This window comes from Xenopus laevis, chromosome 8L (assembly GCF_017654675.1).
Source record: "Xenopus laevis strain J_2021 chromosome 8L, Xenopus_laevis_v10.1, whole genome shotgun sequence".
Lineage (NCBI taxonomy): Eukaryota > Metazoa > Chordata > Amphibia > Anura > Pipidae > Xenopus > Xenopus laevis.
The window spans coordinates 98113633-98128745 of record NC_054385.1 but is presented as its reverse complement, the minus strand read 5'-3'; the positions used below and the strand labels follow the sequence as shown (position 1 = coordinate 98128745).

The 15113-nt window shown below is 38.6% G+C and overlaps 1 protein-coding gene across 2 annotated transcripts in view; it reads left to right on the top strand.

The window, feature by feature from the left end:
- rbm25.L (RNA binding motif protein 25 L homeolog) overlaps window positions 1-15113 on the top strand; it is a 51909-nt gene that overhangs the window by 10294 nt on the left and 26502 nt on the right. For both annotated transcript variants that reach the window (XM_018231072.2, XM_018231073.2), the window contains exons 6-9: window positions 5285-5445; window positions 5994-6182; window positions 8506-8607; window positions 12950-13212. In XM_018231072.2, the coding sequence (XP_018086561.1) occupies window positions 5285-5445; window positions 5994-6182; window positions 8506-8607; window positions 12950-13212 (715 nt within the window). The remainder of the gene's footprint in view (window positions 1-5284; window positions 5446-5993; window positions 6183-8505; window positions 8608-12949; window positions 13213-15113) is intronic.

The following is a 15113-nucleotide window of genomic DNA, read 5'->3' as shown; positions in this document are numbered from 1 at the left end:
TTGAATAGATAACTTTAATCCTGCATATTATTCTGTTGGGCCAAAAGTTAGTTTTCAATAGCCACTTTTTTCTTCATGTCATGCTGGGGTTCAATAAACACTTCCTGCAGTGTAAACAGTGTATACTGTGAAATATGCTGCTAGTGGTCACTTTTTGCTCTGGCTCAAAACGCTTGCTTTCCATTGTTCATAGCAGTGCTGTCCAACTTTATTACATGTAGTGGGCTGATTAATTCTCATACAGTGTGTTTGAAGACCAGATTTTATTAAAGGGGTTGTTCACTTTTAAATTAACATGTAGAGTGATAGTCCGAGACAATTTGCATTTGGTTTTTATTTGTGGTTTTTGAGTTATTTAGCTTTATATTCAGCAGCTAGCTCCAAATACGGTAACCATAGCATCAATGCATTGATTTGAATGAGAGACTGAGAATATGAATAGGAGAGGTCCTGAATAGAAAGATGAATAATAAAAAGTAACAATACATTTGTTGCCTTACACTGTTTGGTTTTTTAGATGGGGTCAGTGACACCCATTTGAAATCTGGAATGAGTCATTAGAAAACCGCAATTCCAAAACTGTAAAAAAAAATAAAAATAAATAAACAATGAAAACCAACTGAAAAGTTGCTTAGAATTGTCCATTCTATAACATACTAAAAGTAACTTAAAGGTGAACCATCCTACATCATCAGTACATACTCTTATCTTGCATGTTGGCTCATGCATTTCGTCCCACTTTCATAAAGACCTTAAAGGGATACTGTCATGGGAAAAAAAAAATTTCCAAAATGAATCAGTTAATAGTGCTGCAGCAGCAGAATTTTGCACTGAAATCCATTTCTCAAAAGAGCAAACAGATTTATATATATTCAATTTTGAAATCTGACATGGGGCTAGACATTTTGTCAATTTCCCAGCTGCCCCTGGTCATGTGACTTGTGCCTGCACTTTAGGAGAGAAATGCTTTCTGGCAGGCTGCTGTTTTTCCTTCTCAATGTAACTGAATGTGTCTCAGTGAGACATGGGTTTTTACTATTGAGTGTTGTTCTTCGATCTACCAGGCAGCTGTTATCTTGTGTTAGGGAGCTGTTATCTGGTTACCTTCCTATTGTTTTTTTGTTTGGCTCCTGGGGGGGGGAAGGGAGGGGGTGATATCACTCCAACTTGCAGTACAGCAGTAAATAGTGATTGAAGTTTATCAGAGCACAAGTCACATGACTTGGGGCAGCTGGGAAATTGACAGTTTGTCTAGCCCCATGTCAAATTTCAAAATTGAATATAAAAAAATCTGTTTGCTCTTTTGAGAAATGGATCTCAGTGGAGCAGCACTATTAACTGATTCATTTTGAAAAAAATTTTTTTTCCCCATGACAGTATCCCTTTAATAAAAAGGAAATTCACTTAAAGGAACAGTTCAGTGTACATATAAAAACTGAGTAAATAGGCTGTGCAAAATAAAAAATGTTTCTAATATAGTTAGCCAAAAATGTAATGTATAAAGGCTGCAGTGACTGGATGTCTATCATAACAGAACACTACTTCCTGCTTTTCGGCTCTCTAACTTTGAGTTAGTCAGCGACTTGAAGGGGGGCCACATGGGACATAACTATTCAGTGAGTTTGCAATTGATCCTCAGCATGCAGCTCAGATTCAAAAGTAACAGTTATAACCCATATGACTCCCCCCTCAAGCCACTGATTGGTTACTGCCTTGTAAACCAAGAGTGATGAAAAGCAGGAAGTAGTGTTCTGTTACGTTAGATATCTAGTCACTCCAGCCTTTATACATTATATTTTTGGCTAACTAGCTATATTGAAAACATTTTTTTTTTTTTAAATATTTTTATTTATAAAGTTGTCAAAGAATAAACTTCAGTTTAAAGTAACATTTCACAGGAGAACATGTTATTGATCACACCATAATATTTCCAGTACAGAGCGAGCAATAAGCAATGAGCAATGAGCAGAGATCTAATACAAGTATCTTGACTGTACGACTCAGCAGTATTTGGGGTATCAATTCACTTCTTAGTAGTTTACATCGTACAGTTAATATAGAAACCAGAGGCAGGATCTCCTGTGAGCAATACATAAACACACTGGGGAGTCATTCAACTAACTTGGGAAGTATTTAAGTTATAGCCAAACAGGCTACTGTATCGGGTAACGGGGAAAAGGAAAAAAAAAAAGGGGGGGGGGATGAATCTCAGGGTGGTACCAGTGCCCCCTGGTTAATGAGTATAAGGGGGTTGAAATAGTGGAATACACATATCACATTCTCAGGACCATGTCGTACATATTAAAGGGTCGTTACACTCCAGGGAGTGGCGTCACCAAACCTGTAGGATATCCAGGGCTGCCAAATTTTCATAACCTTAGAGTAATGTTCAGTGGCTAAACTTGTAAGTCTCTCATTAATGAAAATCCAGTCCATTTTCCCTTTAAATATAGCAAAGTCAATGCTGGGTGACTTCCATGACCTAGCGATGGTTTGTCTAGCAGCAAGGAAAATGTGGTTTAGCAATTTGAGCTGCAAAGATGGAACTCCATTAGGGGGAACACATAGGAGGGCTTCAGAAGGGGACTTGATTAAGTTGAGTTGCAAAACAGAAAAAATCATATTATAGACCCGAGTCCAGAATCTGGTCACCCTAGGGCAAGACCACCAAATGTGGAACATGGTACCCGAGGACGAGCAGCCTCTGAAGCAATTATCAGATGTATTTCTGTAAATTCTAGCCAGCCTCACTGGAGTCAAATACCATCTAAAGAGGACTTTGTAGCCTGCTTCTGATATTATGGTGTTCCTGGAACTGTGTTTTAGATTGTCCCAGGCATTCACCCAGTCTTCTTCTGGGAGGACTAAGTTTAGTTCCTTATGCCACATCTTAATGTAGTTTAAGTCCGTGAGGCTGGCTGGAGAAATCATATTACGGTAGAGAAGAGAAACCGCTTTGAGAGTGACAGAATTATTGGTGCACCATCTCTCAAAGTAAGTTTGTGTAGGTGCTTCAGGGACCTTCCGAAGCCAATGTTGATTAACCCAGTGTAGAATTTGGGCTGCCCTAAAAGTTTCAGAGTTTGGGATGTCATAGTTTTCTTTCAAATATGCCATTGTAAGGGGACCTCTAACTGTGAGGAGATTATGGCTCCTAAGAAACCGGTGTGAGGTCCACCAATTGAAAGAGGAGGCCTGTAGCCCTGGGGGAAAAATGGGGTTGCGAACAATAGGAGCTGCCGGTGTATGGGGGGAAATCAGGTTGTATAGGGTCGCATTTTGATCCCAGACCGCAAGGGTATGTTGTAACGTGTAACTGGGTATGGGTGGGCGCTTAGAAGGGGGTACCCAAAACAAGGCTTCCGCCGAGTGGGGGAGTAACAGTATATTTTCTAAGTCAACCCAAAGAGGAGGCAGAGGCTGGAGGTGAACCGTGGGGATGTGAGCCAGCTGAGAGGCCACATAATATTTTCTCAGGTTGGGAAGCCCCAAACCTCCGTCTAATGGTCTCCTCTCTAGAGTCCTTCTATTAACTCTTGTATTGAAAACATTTTTATTTATCACATACTATTTACCCAGTTTTTATTTTCCCCTAAACAATTACTTTAAGTAGCATATTATGATGGTAGTGTTTAATTATTTCAATCACAGCATAGCAATGGAAAATGATAAAAGCTGGCATTTCTAAGGGCTGTCGTTGTTCATATTACACAATTTACTTAAAGAGAAAGCAGTTACAAATCTGGCTTAAATGTATTGAAAGGTTAGAGAAGTTGTTTGCAAAGTGATCATGGCTATTTACATAATACATACTGTATGTGTTAGATGTGGACAGTTACGTTATAAGGCAACTTGCAAGTTGACCTTTATATTTCTCCAATTTACCCTACTAAGCAGGCAATAGCTTAAATGAGAGACTGGAACATGGATACAAGGTGATGAATACAAAGATGTGCTAAAAAATAACACTTGAATAACTTGAGGCAATAGATTTTATGTTGAGTCAGTGACCCCTATTTAAAAGCTCGAAAGAGGCAAACTGGGAAAGCACACAATAAAAAAAAAAATGATTAAAGGGGTTATTCACTTTTGTTAACTTTTAGTATGTTATAGAAAGGCTACTTATAAACAGTTTTTCAATTGGCTTTAATTTTTTTTTTTTTGCCTTCTATGACCCCTTCAGCTTTCAAGTAGGGGTCAAAACAAATATAAGGCTAAAAAAATTATTATTGCTACTTTTTATTACTCGTCTTTATATTCATGCCTTCTCTTACTGACATTGCATGGGTAATTTGGACCCTAGCAACTGAATTGCTGAAATTACAAACTGAATAACTGATAAATAAAAAGCTAACTCAAAAAACACAAATAATAAAAAATGAATCAAATTGCCTCAATCTCTCTACATCATACTAAAAGTTCGTTTTAAAACATCTTAAATAAAAAAAAAAAAATTAAAACCAACTGAAAAGTTGCTAAGGATAATACTAACATACAGGGTTATGGGTAAATTATCCCTTTAATTTGAAAGGAATATGTACAGTCCGGCATAGTCTCTGGAAGACTGCTTTCCTTATTTCCAGTTTGTTTAAAAGATGACCTGTCACGCAGACATAAAAATCAGTATAATGGGTCCTTTCCAAAGTGAACATGAAACTCCAATTCTTTTATTTATTAGAACATCCATACCAGTTATAAATGCATTTAAACATTTCAGCTGTCAATCATTTATCGCCTTCCCCTCTTCTATGCCTTTGGCATAGAGGCGTGGCAGGCAATTACTTTCACTTTCCATTCTGCACTTCCTAGATGTCGCTGCACTCCTCACATTCCCCCTCTTTCATTATAATTTTGTAACCAGGGCATGGGCATCAGGTCCCACATTCTGGCTCATAAACAAGAATTTGGGATAATGCAAAGCTTGTCTTAATAGCACTGTTTACTAAATGGCACCTGCCTGCTTGCTGTGGTTGTGAATGCCCAGACTGAAGAACAAGATTTAAATAATATATATAGGATAAGTAATGTTTATTTTGCTTGATTAACATAACATAGCATTTTGAATTATTTCTTAGGGTGACAGGACCCCTTTAACAATATGAATTGTTTGCCTTGGCCAGTAAAACTTGAATCCTAAGTGGACTTGTGCCATCATCTCTCTAGATTTGTCTTTTTCTTTTATGCAACACCCCCTGTCATGTGATTGGTTTAGATCATGCACTTACAAGAAAGCACTATTTTAGCATCCACTTAAATGTTTAATGTGCTTATTTTTGTCATGCAGCCTTTGGATTTTGTGAGTACAAGGAGCCTGAATCTACTCTGCGAGCTCTACGGCTTCTCCATGATCTACAGATTGGGGAGAAAAAGCTGCTTGTAAAGGTTGATGCCAAGACCAAAGCTCAGCTAGACGAGTGGAAAGCAACTAAAAGGGCTTCCAATGGGGTAAGTGTCTGGTCTTGATTTTATCCAGCATTGCCTGGGTCAGTTCATGCAGGATGAGCTGCATTATTCAATAGAAATTGTATTCATAATATCTCCCTCTCCATGCCTTCGCTCAAAGCTACGAGCTAGGAAGGACTTTTAGTTGGAAATCTGCATCTGTGAGATCACTACCAAATACAGAAATATTTCCAGTGTTAGAGATGCATGAAATCACATTTAAAGGGTGTGACCTAAAGTAAATATTCATCTTAGTTTATGCTCTGGAAAAAGGCAGATAACAAATAGTTGGGAACTTGTTAAAAACAATGTTCCTTCTAAGCTGTGCGTGACCACAACACAACAGTGCACAGAATTTTGTGCGAAAACACAGCATTTTGCGTTCATTCTGACCTGCACACATTGTTTTGAAAAATGGGCACACAAGTTTAAGATGTGCACACAAAATAGCCGAAAAGGAATAAGTGGGCGCATTAATTACAAAGGTTAATTTTTAATGAAATTGTGTAGAATGACCACCTTGCTCATGTCTCCTCTTGCTTTGGTTGTAGAGTGCGAAGCCTGAATCTGCAACAGAGGATGAGGATGATGTGGACGAGGACACAAAGAGACGGGATGGGATTATGAAAGGTTCAATTGAAGTTCTGATTAAGGAGTATTCTAGTGAACTGAATGCTCAGTCACAGGACTCTGATTCACACCCCAGGAAGAAAAAGAAAGATAAAAAGGAAGAGATGACTGTAAGTGAAGTTCTTTGTATTTTATTAGCAAGGTCCAAATAATTTTAAAATGTGGGCCGGATTTGTAGCGACGCCACAAAGGCCTGGGCCTAGGGCGGCAAGTCTTTAGCTGCAACCTAAGGAGCACTGGGGGCACATACTCCATACTCCTGTACACGTAATCCCCAGTGCTCCGATGCACACTTATGCACAAGAAGGGGTTACACTGACGAGGAGCGCTGGGCGCTAGCACCCATCGGCCTAGGAGAGCCCAACCCCGAAATCCGGGCCTGGTTAAAACGTGAATGCGCTTCTTGCTGCTTCAAGTAACATGAACCCACCTTTATTCTTCCTATTGCTTGGAAAAGAAAAGTGAGACCTAGCCTAAGGTAGCCATTGTCAGATGCAGCACAAGCAGCCTGGTTCTTTCAAGAACTGAATTTCCATTTTATTTTAACTATTAATAGTATACTGCTTTTAGTGTGGAAAGTGCATTTACCTTTGTTCATAGCAGACCTGTACATTGTATGTGGACAGTAGTGTTAGCATTAAAATGTTCCTTATGGAGAAGTGTGGAAACTAATATACTAATCATATGCAAGAGCACATATATTGTTACATTGTTTAATAGAAGAAAAGAAAGTAAAAACCCCCACACTCTCCAACAATATTTAGTTAGTGATTAAATTGATTGCCTTATACCATTTATTGCATTGTATATTAAACACTCATTACTTGTGTCAATATTCAATGAATCAATTAACGTGATGAAGTGTATATTTTGCAGGTGAGTTGCTTGCTACTAAATAAATTAATTATTAACCAATTAGAACTCAATCACTTAATGAAATGTACAACATCCACCTTTCAGTTGCTAAGAAAATAGCTATAAAGTGCTAATCCCTACCAGGTTACAGCCTCAGACTGCTTAAAATATCCTGGCGTGTAGATTTATTAAGTGCTAGTGCTGGTTTGATAGAAAAATTATTCTGAAACCTTCAATACTTTAGTATATTAATAAATGAATAAATTATAAAGTGCTGGTGCTAAAATTGGTGCAGTCTCAGACTGCCTCTAATACACACTCAATTGAATATCCTTACAGGTTTAATCAATTACTAAACTGTGCAGCACCCACCCTCAAGTTGATCAAGTAGTCAATATAATTCCAACCAGGTTGCAGTCTCAGACTGCCTAGAACTCCCAGAGTTGTCAATTAGGAAAGCACTGATACTGGTTCTATAAACAATTAATTCTAAATCCAACAATAATTAAAATTGATTTTAAATTATAAAGTGCTGGTGCTATGGTAATTGCAGTCTCAGACTGCCTTAAAATAAGCAATCAATGAAAATTCGCGATATTATAGCACTGACACTTTATCACGTTAATTGATTCATTGAATATTGACACATAGAAATTAAAGACACAAGTAATGAATGTTTAATATACAATGCAATAAATGGTATAAGGCAATCAATTTAATCACTAAATATTGTTGGAGAGTGTGGGGGTTTTTACTCTTTTCTTTTATTAAACAATTGATATAAGTAATTCATACCTACCCCTCTCAGTGAGGTGAATTTCGTGTAAACTAGTAAAGGCTGCTTTTCTTCTTTACTTTATTATATTGTTATATTGCCATTAAAGGAGAAGGAAAGGTTAAAACTAAGTAAGCCTTATCTGAAAAGTCCACCTAAATATACCAGTAAACCCTCAAAGTAGTGCTGCTCGGAGTCCCCTGTCAAACAAAACTCTACATTTCTTTCCTTCTATTGCGTACACATGGGCTTCTGTATCAGACTGCCCTCGCTGAAACCTCCTTGCCCTGGGCGTGAGCATGCTCAGTTTGGATGGGAGGAAGGAATACTCTTAAAGTTACACTCTTATGACATGCTTCCACTGCAACGTTATTTTGGAATCTCTGCTTACTCTTCAATAGGGAAAAAATCTGTTTAAAGTAACGAAACCTAATTTACTGGATGTGAGGTGCGTACCCCAAATGAGTTAAATGACTAAGTTCGGTTCCCGAGGTTAGTGATCTATTTTGGAAGCACACTGAACCTGCCTGGGAAACTGTCTAAACAAGCACTGTGTGGTCATATTCCTGTGTCTTCCAGGCATCTTTATCAGAGTGCAATAGGGAAAACATTTCTAATTTTGCTGTACTGCACATATACAAGTCAAATTCTTTACAAGGCACTCCTGGGGAGAGAAATGTGCTTCCACAAAGGAGCACTAATTCAGGGGGGAAAAACTTCTTCAGTGACACTCCCCAATTGAATTAGGCTTTCATTGCATTATTATTGCCATCTAATGGATTGTTTGGTTTATTTTATATCAGAGCAGTGTGCAACTGCAGGAGGATATAAATGCAATAGAAATGGAGGAAGACAAGAGAGACTTAATATCCCGTGAAATCAGTAAATTCAGAGATACGCACAAGGTAATAATTTTGTGTTTAAACTTTTTTCCTCATAGAAGATAAATCAAGCTTTTTGCAGAGTCAAAAGCCACATAGTTGTAGCATAAACAACATTCCCATACATAAGAGATTTCACACAAGAAGTGAGATGAAAACCTTTGCATCGACCTTTGCTCTGTCAGTGCTCCTTATGAGCGAATCACAATTCAAGCTGGCAAATTTTCTTAAATCAGAAAATTATGTTCAAAAATTAACCTAATATATTATGCGAAGGTCTAGGTGCTTACATGTATTTTTTTAATATTTACCAAGATTTCATGTATACATATATTTACAACAGGCTTATTACAGACTGCTCTTAGCTGTTCAGCAGTCGTTAAGAGTAAAGTTTTCCATAATTTGCACATACAAGTGCTGTTTGTAAAGTGAAAGTAGATAAGGGTGTTCCACACATGCCACAGTTAAGATGCATGGACGAATTGTAAATTCCCTTCAAAGCTAATCTATTCATTGAACCCCACCATTATGATAGAGATCATATGGTGACTAATGCAAGATGAAACTCACAGCTTGGAAAGTAACATGGAATGCAATGTAAGTATGAGCTTCTGTTTTTTTATTATATTTTTGGATACCCCCTCTAAAGATATGCAAAGGGGCAACTGGCTTGAAATTTAAATAGTCTACTCTCTTCTGGGGACAGAAAAGCAAATTTTCATACTAGGTTTAGCTATGCCCTTTAATAGATTCAAGTTGACGCAAAGGCTAGTTGTTTTTTTGCACTGGTTGTACTTCAATTTCTGGTGTTACCCACAGGTTAAGAGAGGTTGGATTAAAACTGGCTCATAAATGGTAGACTGTAGAAAACCAAATCCATTTGGTTCTAGTTTCCTACATACTAAGTACATTCTTACAGTGCAAACATTGTTTGGAACAATTTTTGAGAGCTTTTATTAGTAGCATAAAAAGGTGTGTTTTTGGGGGAATGCAACCAGTGTGCTTCATAGTTTCAAGTTTGCATATTGCAAAAGTTGTTGTAAACCCATTTACTACATCACAGCCACTTATGATGGAAAGTAGTCTGTTTTGTTGGAAAATTGATTAAAGGAATAATTGTCCTGTAATATGTTTTGGGAGTTGGTAAAACAAATCCATCTGCCATTCTTCCATTTAAGCTGCTGAAATTGTGATTCACCCTTAGCAATTCAGAACGTACAGAGATTACTGTAAGCATTTAGAGTTTTATATAGGTAGTGTTAATTATATAGCAACTACAGGTTTTATGTAGTGCGTTACAGACATTATACATAATTCACTTCAGTCCCTGCCCTAGTGGATCTTACAAACTAAAGCTGGCCATAGACGTGCAGATTTTATCTGACAGACGATCGTTCATTGCAATCTACCGACCTACCACTAACCATTTAGATTAAATAAAGTAGCACAAAGAACAAATCAGACTATGTTCTGACCATTAATTCAAAGACCGCAATCGTACGAAAGTTATGTCAGACAAATAGTAGTGACAGTCAGATAGACACTACCTGCAGAGATATTATCGTCGGCCGACAGAAATCTTCTGACCTGTCCGATTGACTAAACCACGATCTCCATGTCATCAAAAATGTCAGGACGATCCACACATGGCCTGAAAACTACGAACCTTCATTACGTACGACTTTGTTTGCATCTATGGCCAGCTAAAAGTCCCTATCACATTCTCACACACTCTCTCACACAAACACTCACACTCTAGGTTAAACTGTATTAGGAGCCAATTAACCTGTATGTTTTTGGAGTGTGAAGAAACCCACATCGGGGTGACATAGACACTCCTTGCAGATAGTGCTTGGGCCATAATTTATTCAGGACCCCTGTGCTGTAAGGCAGAAGTGCTGCCCACTTAAACACTGTTAAACGCTGACTGCTAAAAAGTAAGAATGTTGAAAGGGCTTCATTGTGCAGGTTTTCTGTAGGCTGGTCTGGCTGCTTAGAATGCACCCAGTCTGTCTGCCAGTATCTGGTTTCCTATTGCTGTAGCCCACAGGAGCAATGAAACAAACTTAATTTACAGTTTGAAGTACCCATAGTGCGTTGTAAGAGAGCACACATGCAATTCCTCTGCATGGACTAGTTACTGCCTTTATTTCTTTCTGAAAGAACAAAAACTATTCCAAAAAAAAGGTTCCATGTGTGAATTTACAAAACTTGACCTACAAAATCTTCCCTATAAACAAGGCCACTATGACTTAATTGTGTACCACAAAAGTACCTGATAATAATTTGTCTCCTGCCTACTCAAGTAAGGGAGGAAGGATTGGGCAATACTCCACAACCCACCTTAAATGGGTGTCTAACTTAAGTTTCCTCTGCTACATTCCCATGAACCATATTAAGAATAGAGCTGTGCTTTTGCTGACCTATGAACTAGAAGTGATGGTGGGGTAGGGTCCAGTCTGAATTGAGGCGATCTGGACAGATGAGCACAGTAATCCTTTGCATGTTTTGGTAGGATTTTCTAAAATAACACTGCAGCCGCCTTGTGGTTGTTGGCATCAGTATTGTAGGGGGTGTCCATTTACAGCACTGATGTATCTGAAGAATAAAAGGTAAGCCTGTTTCACTATTTACAACTCCATTTCCTCTCTATTCTTTCCTCTGATCTTTCTCTTGTTTTATTCACGTCTTGCTAAACGCAGTTTTATGCTATTACATATTTGCTTCCTTGTATATTTAAAGCCCACTTTTAGCAGTGTCAAATTGGAAATGCAGATTATAGAAACATTTCTCTTTTGGTTGGGGTTGTATACAATAAAGCATTATTTGATTAGCTGGCATATCAGCTTGGTAAGATTAATATCCCTTAAATTGGGTCAAATCGGAGTATCTGTAGTATGCTGTAAGTATTTTCTATGACGGTGCACATACATATTTTATAGTCTTTGAAATGAGGTAAGTTTAAAAATTGGGGGACAAGCTTCCACAAAGTTCATATTTCATGTTTAGAACCCTTTATATAGCATATCTTCCAAATATTTTGGTTTCTTTTCTGGTTTCTTTCTGTACTCTGTCAGTGTATGCAATTCTGAGAGATCTGTGTGCTGTCTAGCATTCTTTGCTGTGAACATTTCATTGTAAAATGCCATTCCATACACTTTACTCTTTCACTCCTGAACTCCCCTCGGCAACGAATTGCTGCTTGTGGCAGGTAAGATGGCTTTTACAGTTTTTTTTTTCTCTCCAATGTATTAAAGTTTTGCACTGTTGATTTTGCTGCATTTTACATTAACTTTTATTCCAGTGGTTATGAAATCATGAGCTGAAGGGACTTTTTTTGTTTCATTTGTTTGTTTAAATATCTCAGAACATTATATGCCATACAGTAAAAAGTGTGCTGTTCAGGCAAATGTGAGACTAAAATGGTCTTGTCTGTTTTCCAACAATGTACTTGCTCTTCCTCCCAGAATCATAGCTTATAGGCAAAGTTAATCCAGTGTTGGCGGTCCATGTCCTAGCACAGCATCTGTAAGTTCAATCAAAACTATTGCTAACGAGGATGAATATATGATCTGTGGATGTTTTATTTCCAATGTGTTCAAGGTACTCTGGGTCGTAGACATTTTTCCCCCTTCATTTTAATATAAGTGCAATTTTTGCCATCGCAATGGATCCAGTGGATATCCCTGTAGTTTTTCATGTCTCAGTCGATTGATTTCCAACCTTCCTGACTGTCACAATTTTACATCATTCTTTGAAGAGTAAACCAAGGCTTTGTAAGTTTTTAACTGTTTCCAACCCTGCTGTAGGCAAACACTATTGCCATGACACATTACTATACCACCTGAGGATGCCAGTAAAGCTTTGTCCCCCCCACACTCAGATTTTTACCTGTCCCTTTTTATATTATCCAGATATTTTCAAAGCAGCATTTCATAATATATTTCAATACAGTTAACATAATTTTACTTAAACGACAATAGCTGCTTCATATCTTCTTCCAGCTGTTGGCCTATACCAGTCTCCTACCCATGGGTAATTTTTTTTTTTTTTTTTTAAATATGGTCTATACTTTTTCGGGCATTTAATTTTACACACACACATTAGGGTTTGAACACCTGTGTATCCCTGCCTTGTATTGTTTGCCGGTAACTCTACTAGTTTACCTAAAATTTGAATGCTGCTTTTAATTCAGCCTAGCCCCTTAGAAGTTACGGTTGGAGATTGCTGGTCCTTTTACCCATGTATTTCTTGCACGATATCTAGTCTTGTGGATTTTTTTGTTTTTGCTACACTTTTGTCTTTTCTTATTTTAATAATTTCCCCTGTGTTTGATATTAACATTCTTATTTAATTGGTTTTGTAGAAATTGGAGGAGGAGAAAGGCAAAAAAGAAAAGGAGAGGCAGGAAATAGAAAAAGAACGGAGAGATCGCGAGCGAGAACGAGAGAGGGAGAGAAGGGAACGTGAGCGTGAAAGGGAAAAGGAGAGAGAAAAGGAGAAAGAAAGAGAGCGAGATCGTGAGCGAAACAAAGACAGAGATCGAGACAGGGACCGGGACAGGGAAAGAGATCGCGACAAGGACAGAGATCGTGCAAGAGACCACAGTAAAGACAGAAGCAGATCAAGGTAAAACCAGCATAACACCATTATGTACCAAAGATGTACATCTAGTGGTTATTTATAAATATTTTCCATACAATTGGGCAATTAATGTGCATCATGTTTGGGGTCAGATGAAATTAAAATTATTTTATATACGTTGGTACCTAACACCTGTGAGATTGGCAAAAATGTATCAGTTACCGAATGACCAATGCTTTAGGGGCTGCAGGGACAATGGGGCATATATGGTGGACCTGCCCAAGGGTAACAAGATTTTGGGTAAGAGTATATCATTTGGTTTATTCTGTGCTAAAAGTAAATCTTCGCAAAAACCCGCATGAGGCTTTACTGGGGGCTCCCCCCAAGGGGGTCTCAAAATTCAAGAGTAAGCTGTTAAACCATATATTTCTGGCTGCGAGACAGATGATAGCAAAATCTTGGACATCTCCCACCATCAACTTTACTATGTTTAAAAATAAAATAGATTGGATATTTGTTAATGAGAAGCTAACAGGAATAGCAACAGACAGGCTTCAGTTGGTCCAAAAGGTCTGGCAACGATGGATAACGTATAGATTTGGGGAAATTCTTTCCTCACAACTCCTTGCAATATAACCATTCTACCTATAGAACCGAAGGGTAATTGTTTATCTTAAGTATATTACTACAAGTCTCCAACAATCTGGGCTAGAAACGTAAAAGATTCAACGTAATCATCTTTTTGAGAATTAGACGTAAATATAACGTGAGTTTGATTGTACAACTTAAAGGCATATAATGTTAATACAGGGAATGGAACGGATTTTAATTGCTTTTGGGGGATAACTCTTCACATTGATTACAAATTTATCCTAATGATAAAATTAAGTGTATTATAAATGTAATGCATATGATGGCTAATGGATGGAATGCATGCGTATAACACGGAATAGATATATACTATCGCAATACATATGTCTAAAAATCTCAAATAAAAATATTTAAAAATAACAAATTAGCTAGATAGATAGATAGATATATAGATAGAAAGTAGCGACACTCACAGGTTTTTTAAAGTTGCAAAAACAAAAAAGATGTTTATTGTGGCTCAACGTTTCGATCCCCCACAGGGATCTTCGTCAGGAGTGTACAAACAAACATTCAGACAACCCATAATTCCCCTGAATTTAAACCCACGTCCCAGGAAATGGCGCCAAGAGCTGTTGCTAGTCAACCGTCTTAGCTGTCAGTCAGCTATTGTATGTAATACACAAACTCGTGAGGTACATAGAAAGGAGAGGGAGGGAGGACAACAAGTGCGCAAAGGTGCGTAAGAAGAATAAAATGCATAATAGCAGGTGAGTATTTGGTCAGAGCAAACTACCGCTGTGCCAGAAAAAACCACACTCCTGTGCCTATACGTCCTTAGCCAATCAGAGGCACTTTCAGGCCCTTCCCGGCCAATCGGGACCGGTCCAATCAAAAGCCATTGTCTGGCCTCCTATCGCATCGTCTAGTGGAGGTGGGTGTGCGCGCTAGCGCATTGAACCTCAGTATAGCCGCCCGTTGCCTAGGACCCGTCATCTGGCAACCCGAGTTAAAGTATTATCGGCGGCCACAGGCGACACCGCTCCCTGTGTCTCCTGATCCGCCGTCGCAAGTTGGAGCAAGGTGCCTGGTAGCGACAGCAGCGCACAGTAGGAACTAACCGCCTGCAGCTGGTAGCGACCAATGCAGGGCACAAAACGCACCAAGATAGACTGGGTCACATCTGGGGGGATACGAGAGCGCCCAAATCATGGGATTAGCTCATGGCAGGCGCGCACACCCACCTCCACTAGACGATGCGATAGGAGGCCAGACAATGGCTTTTGATTGGACCGGTCCCGATTGGCCGGGAAGGGCCTGAAAGTGCCTCTGATTGGCTAAGGACGTATAGGCACAGG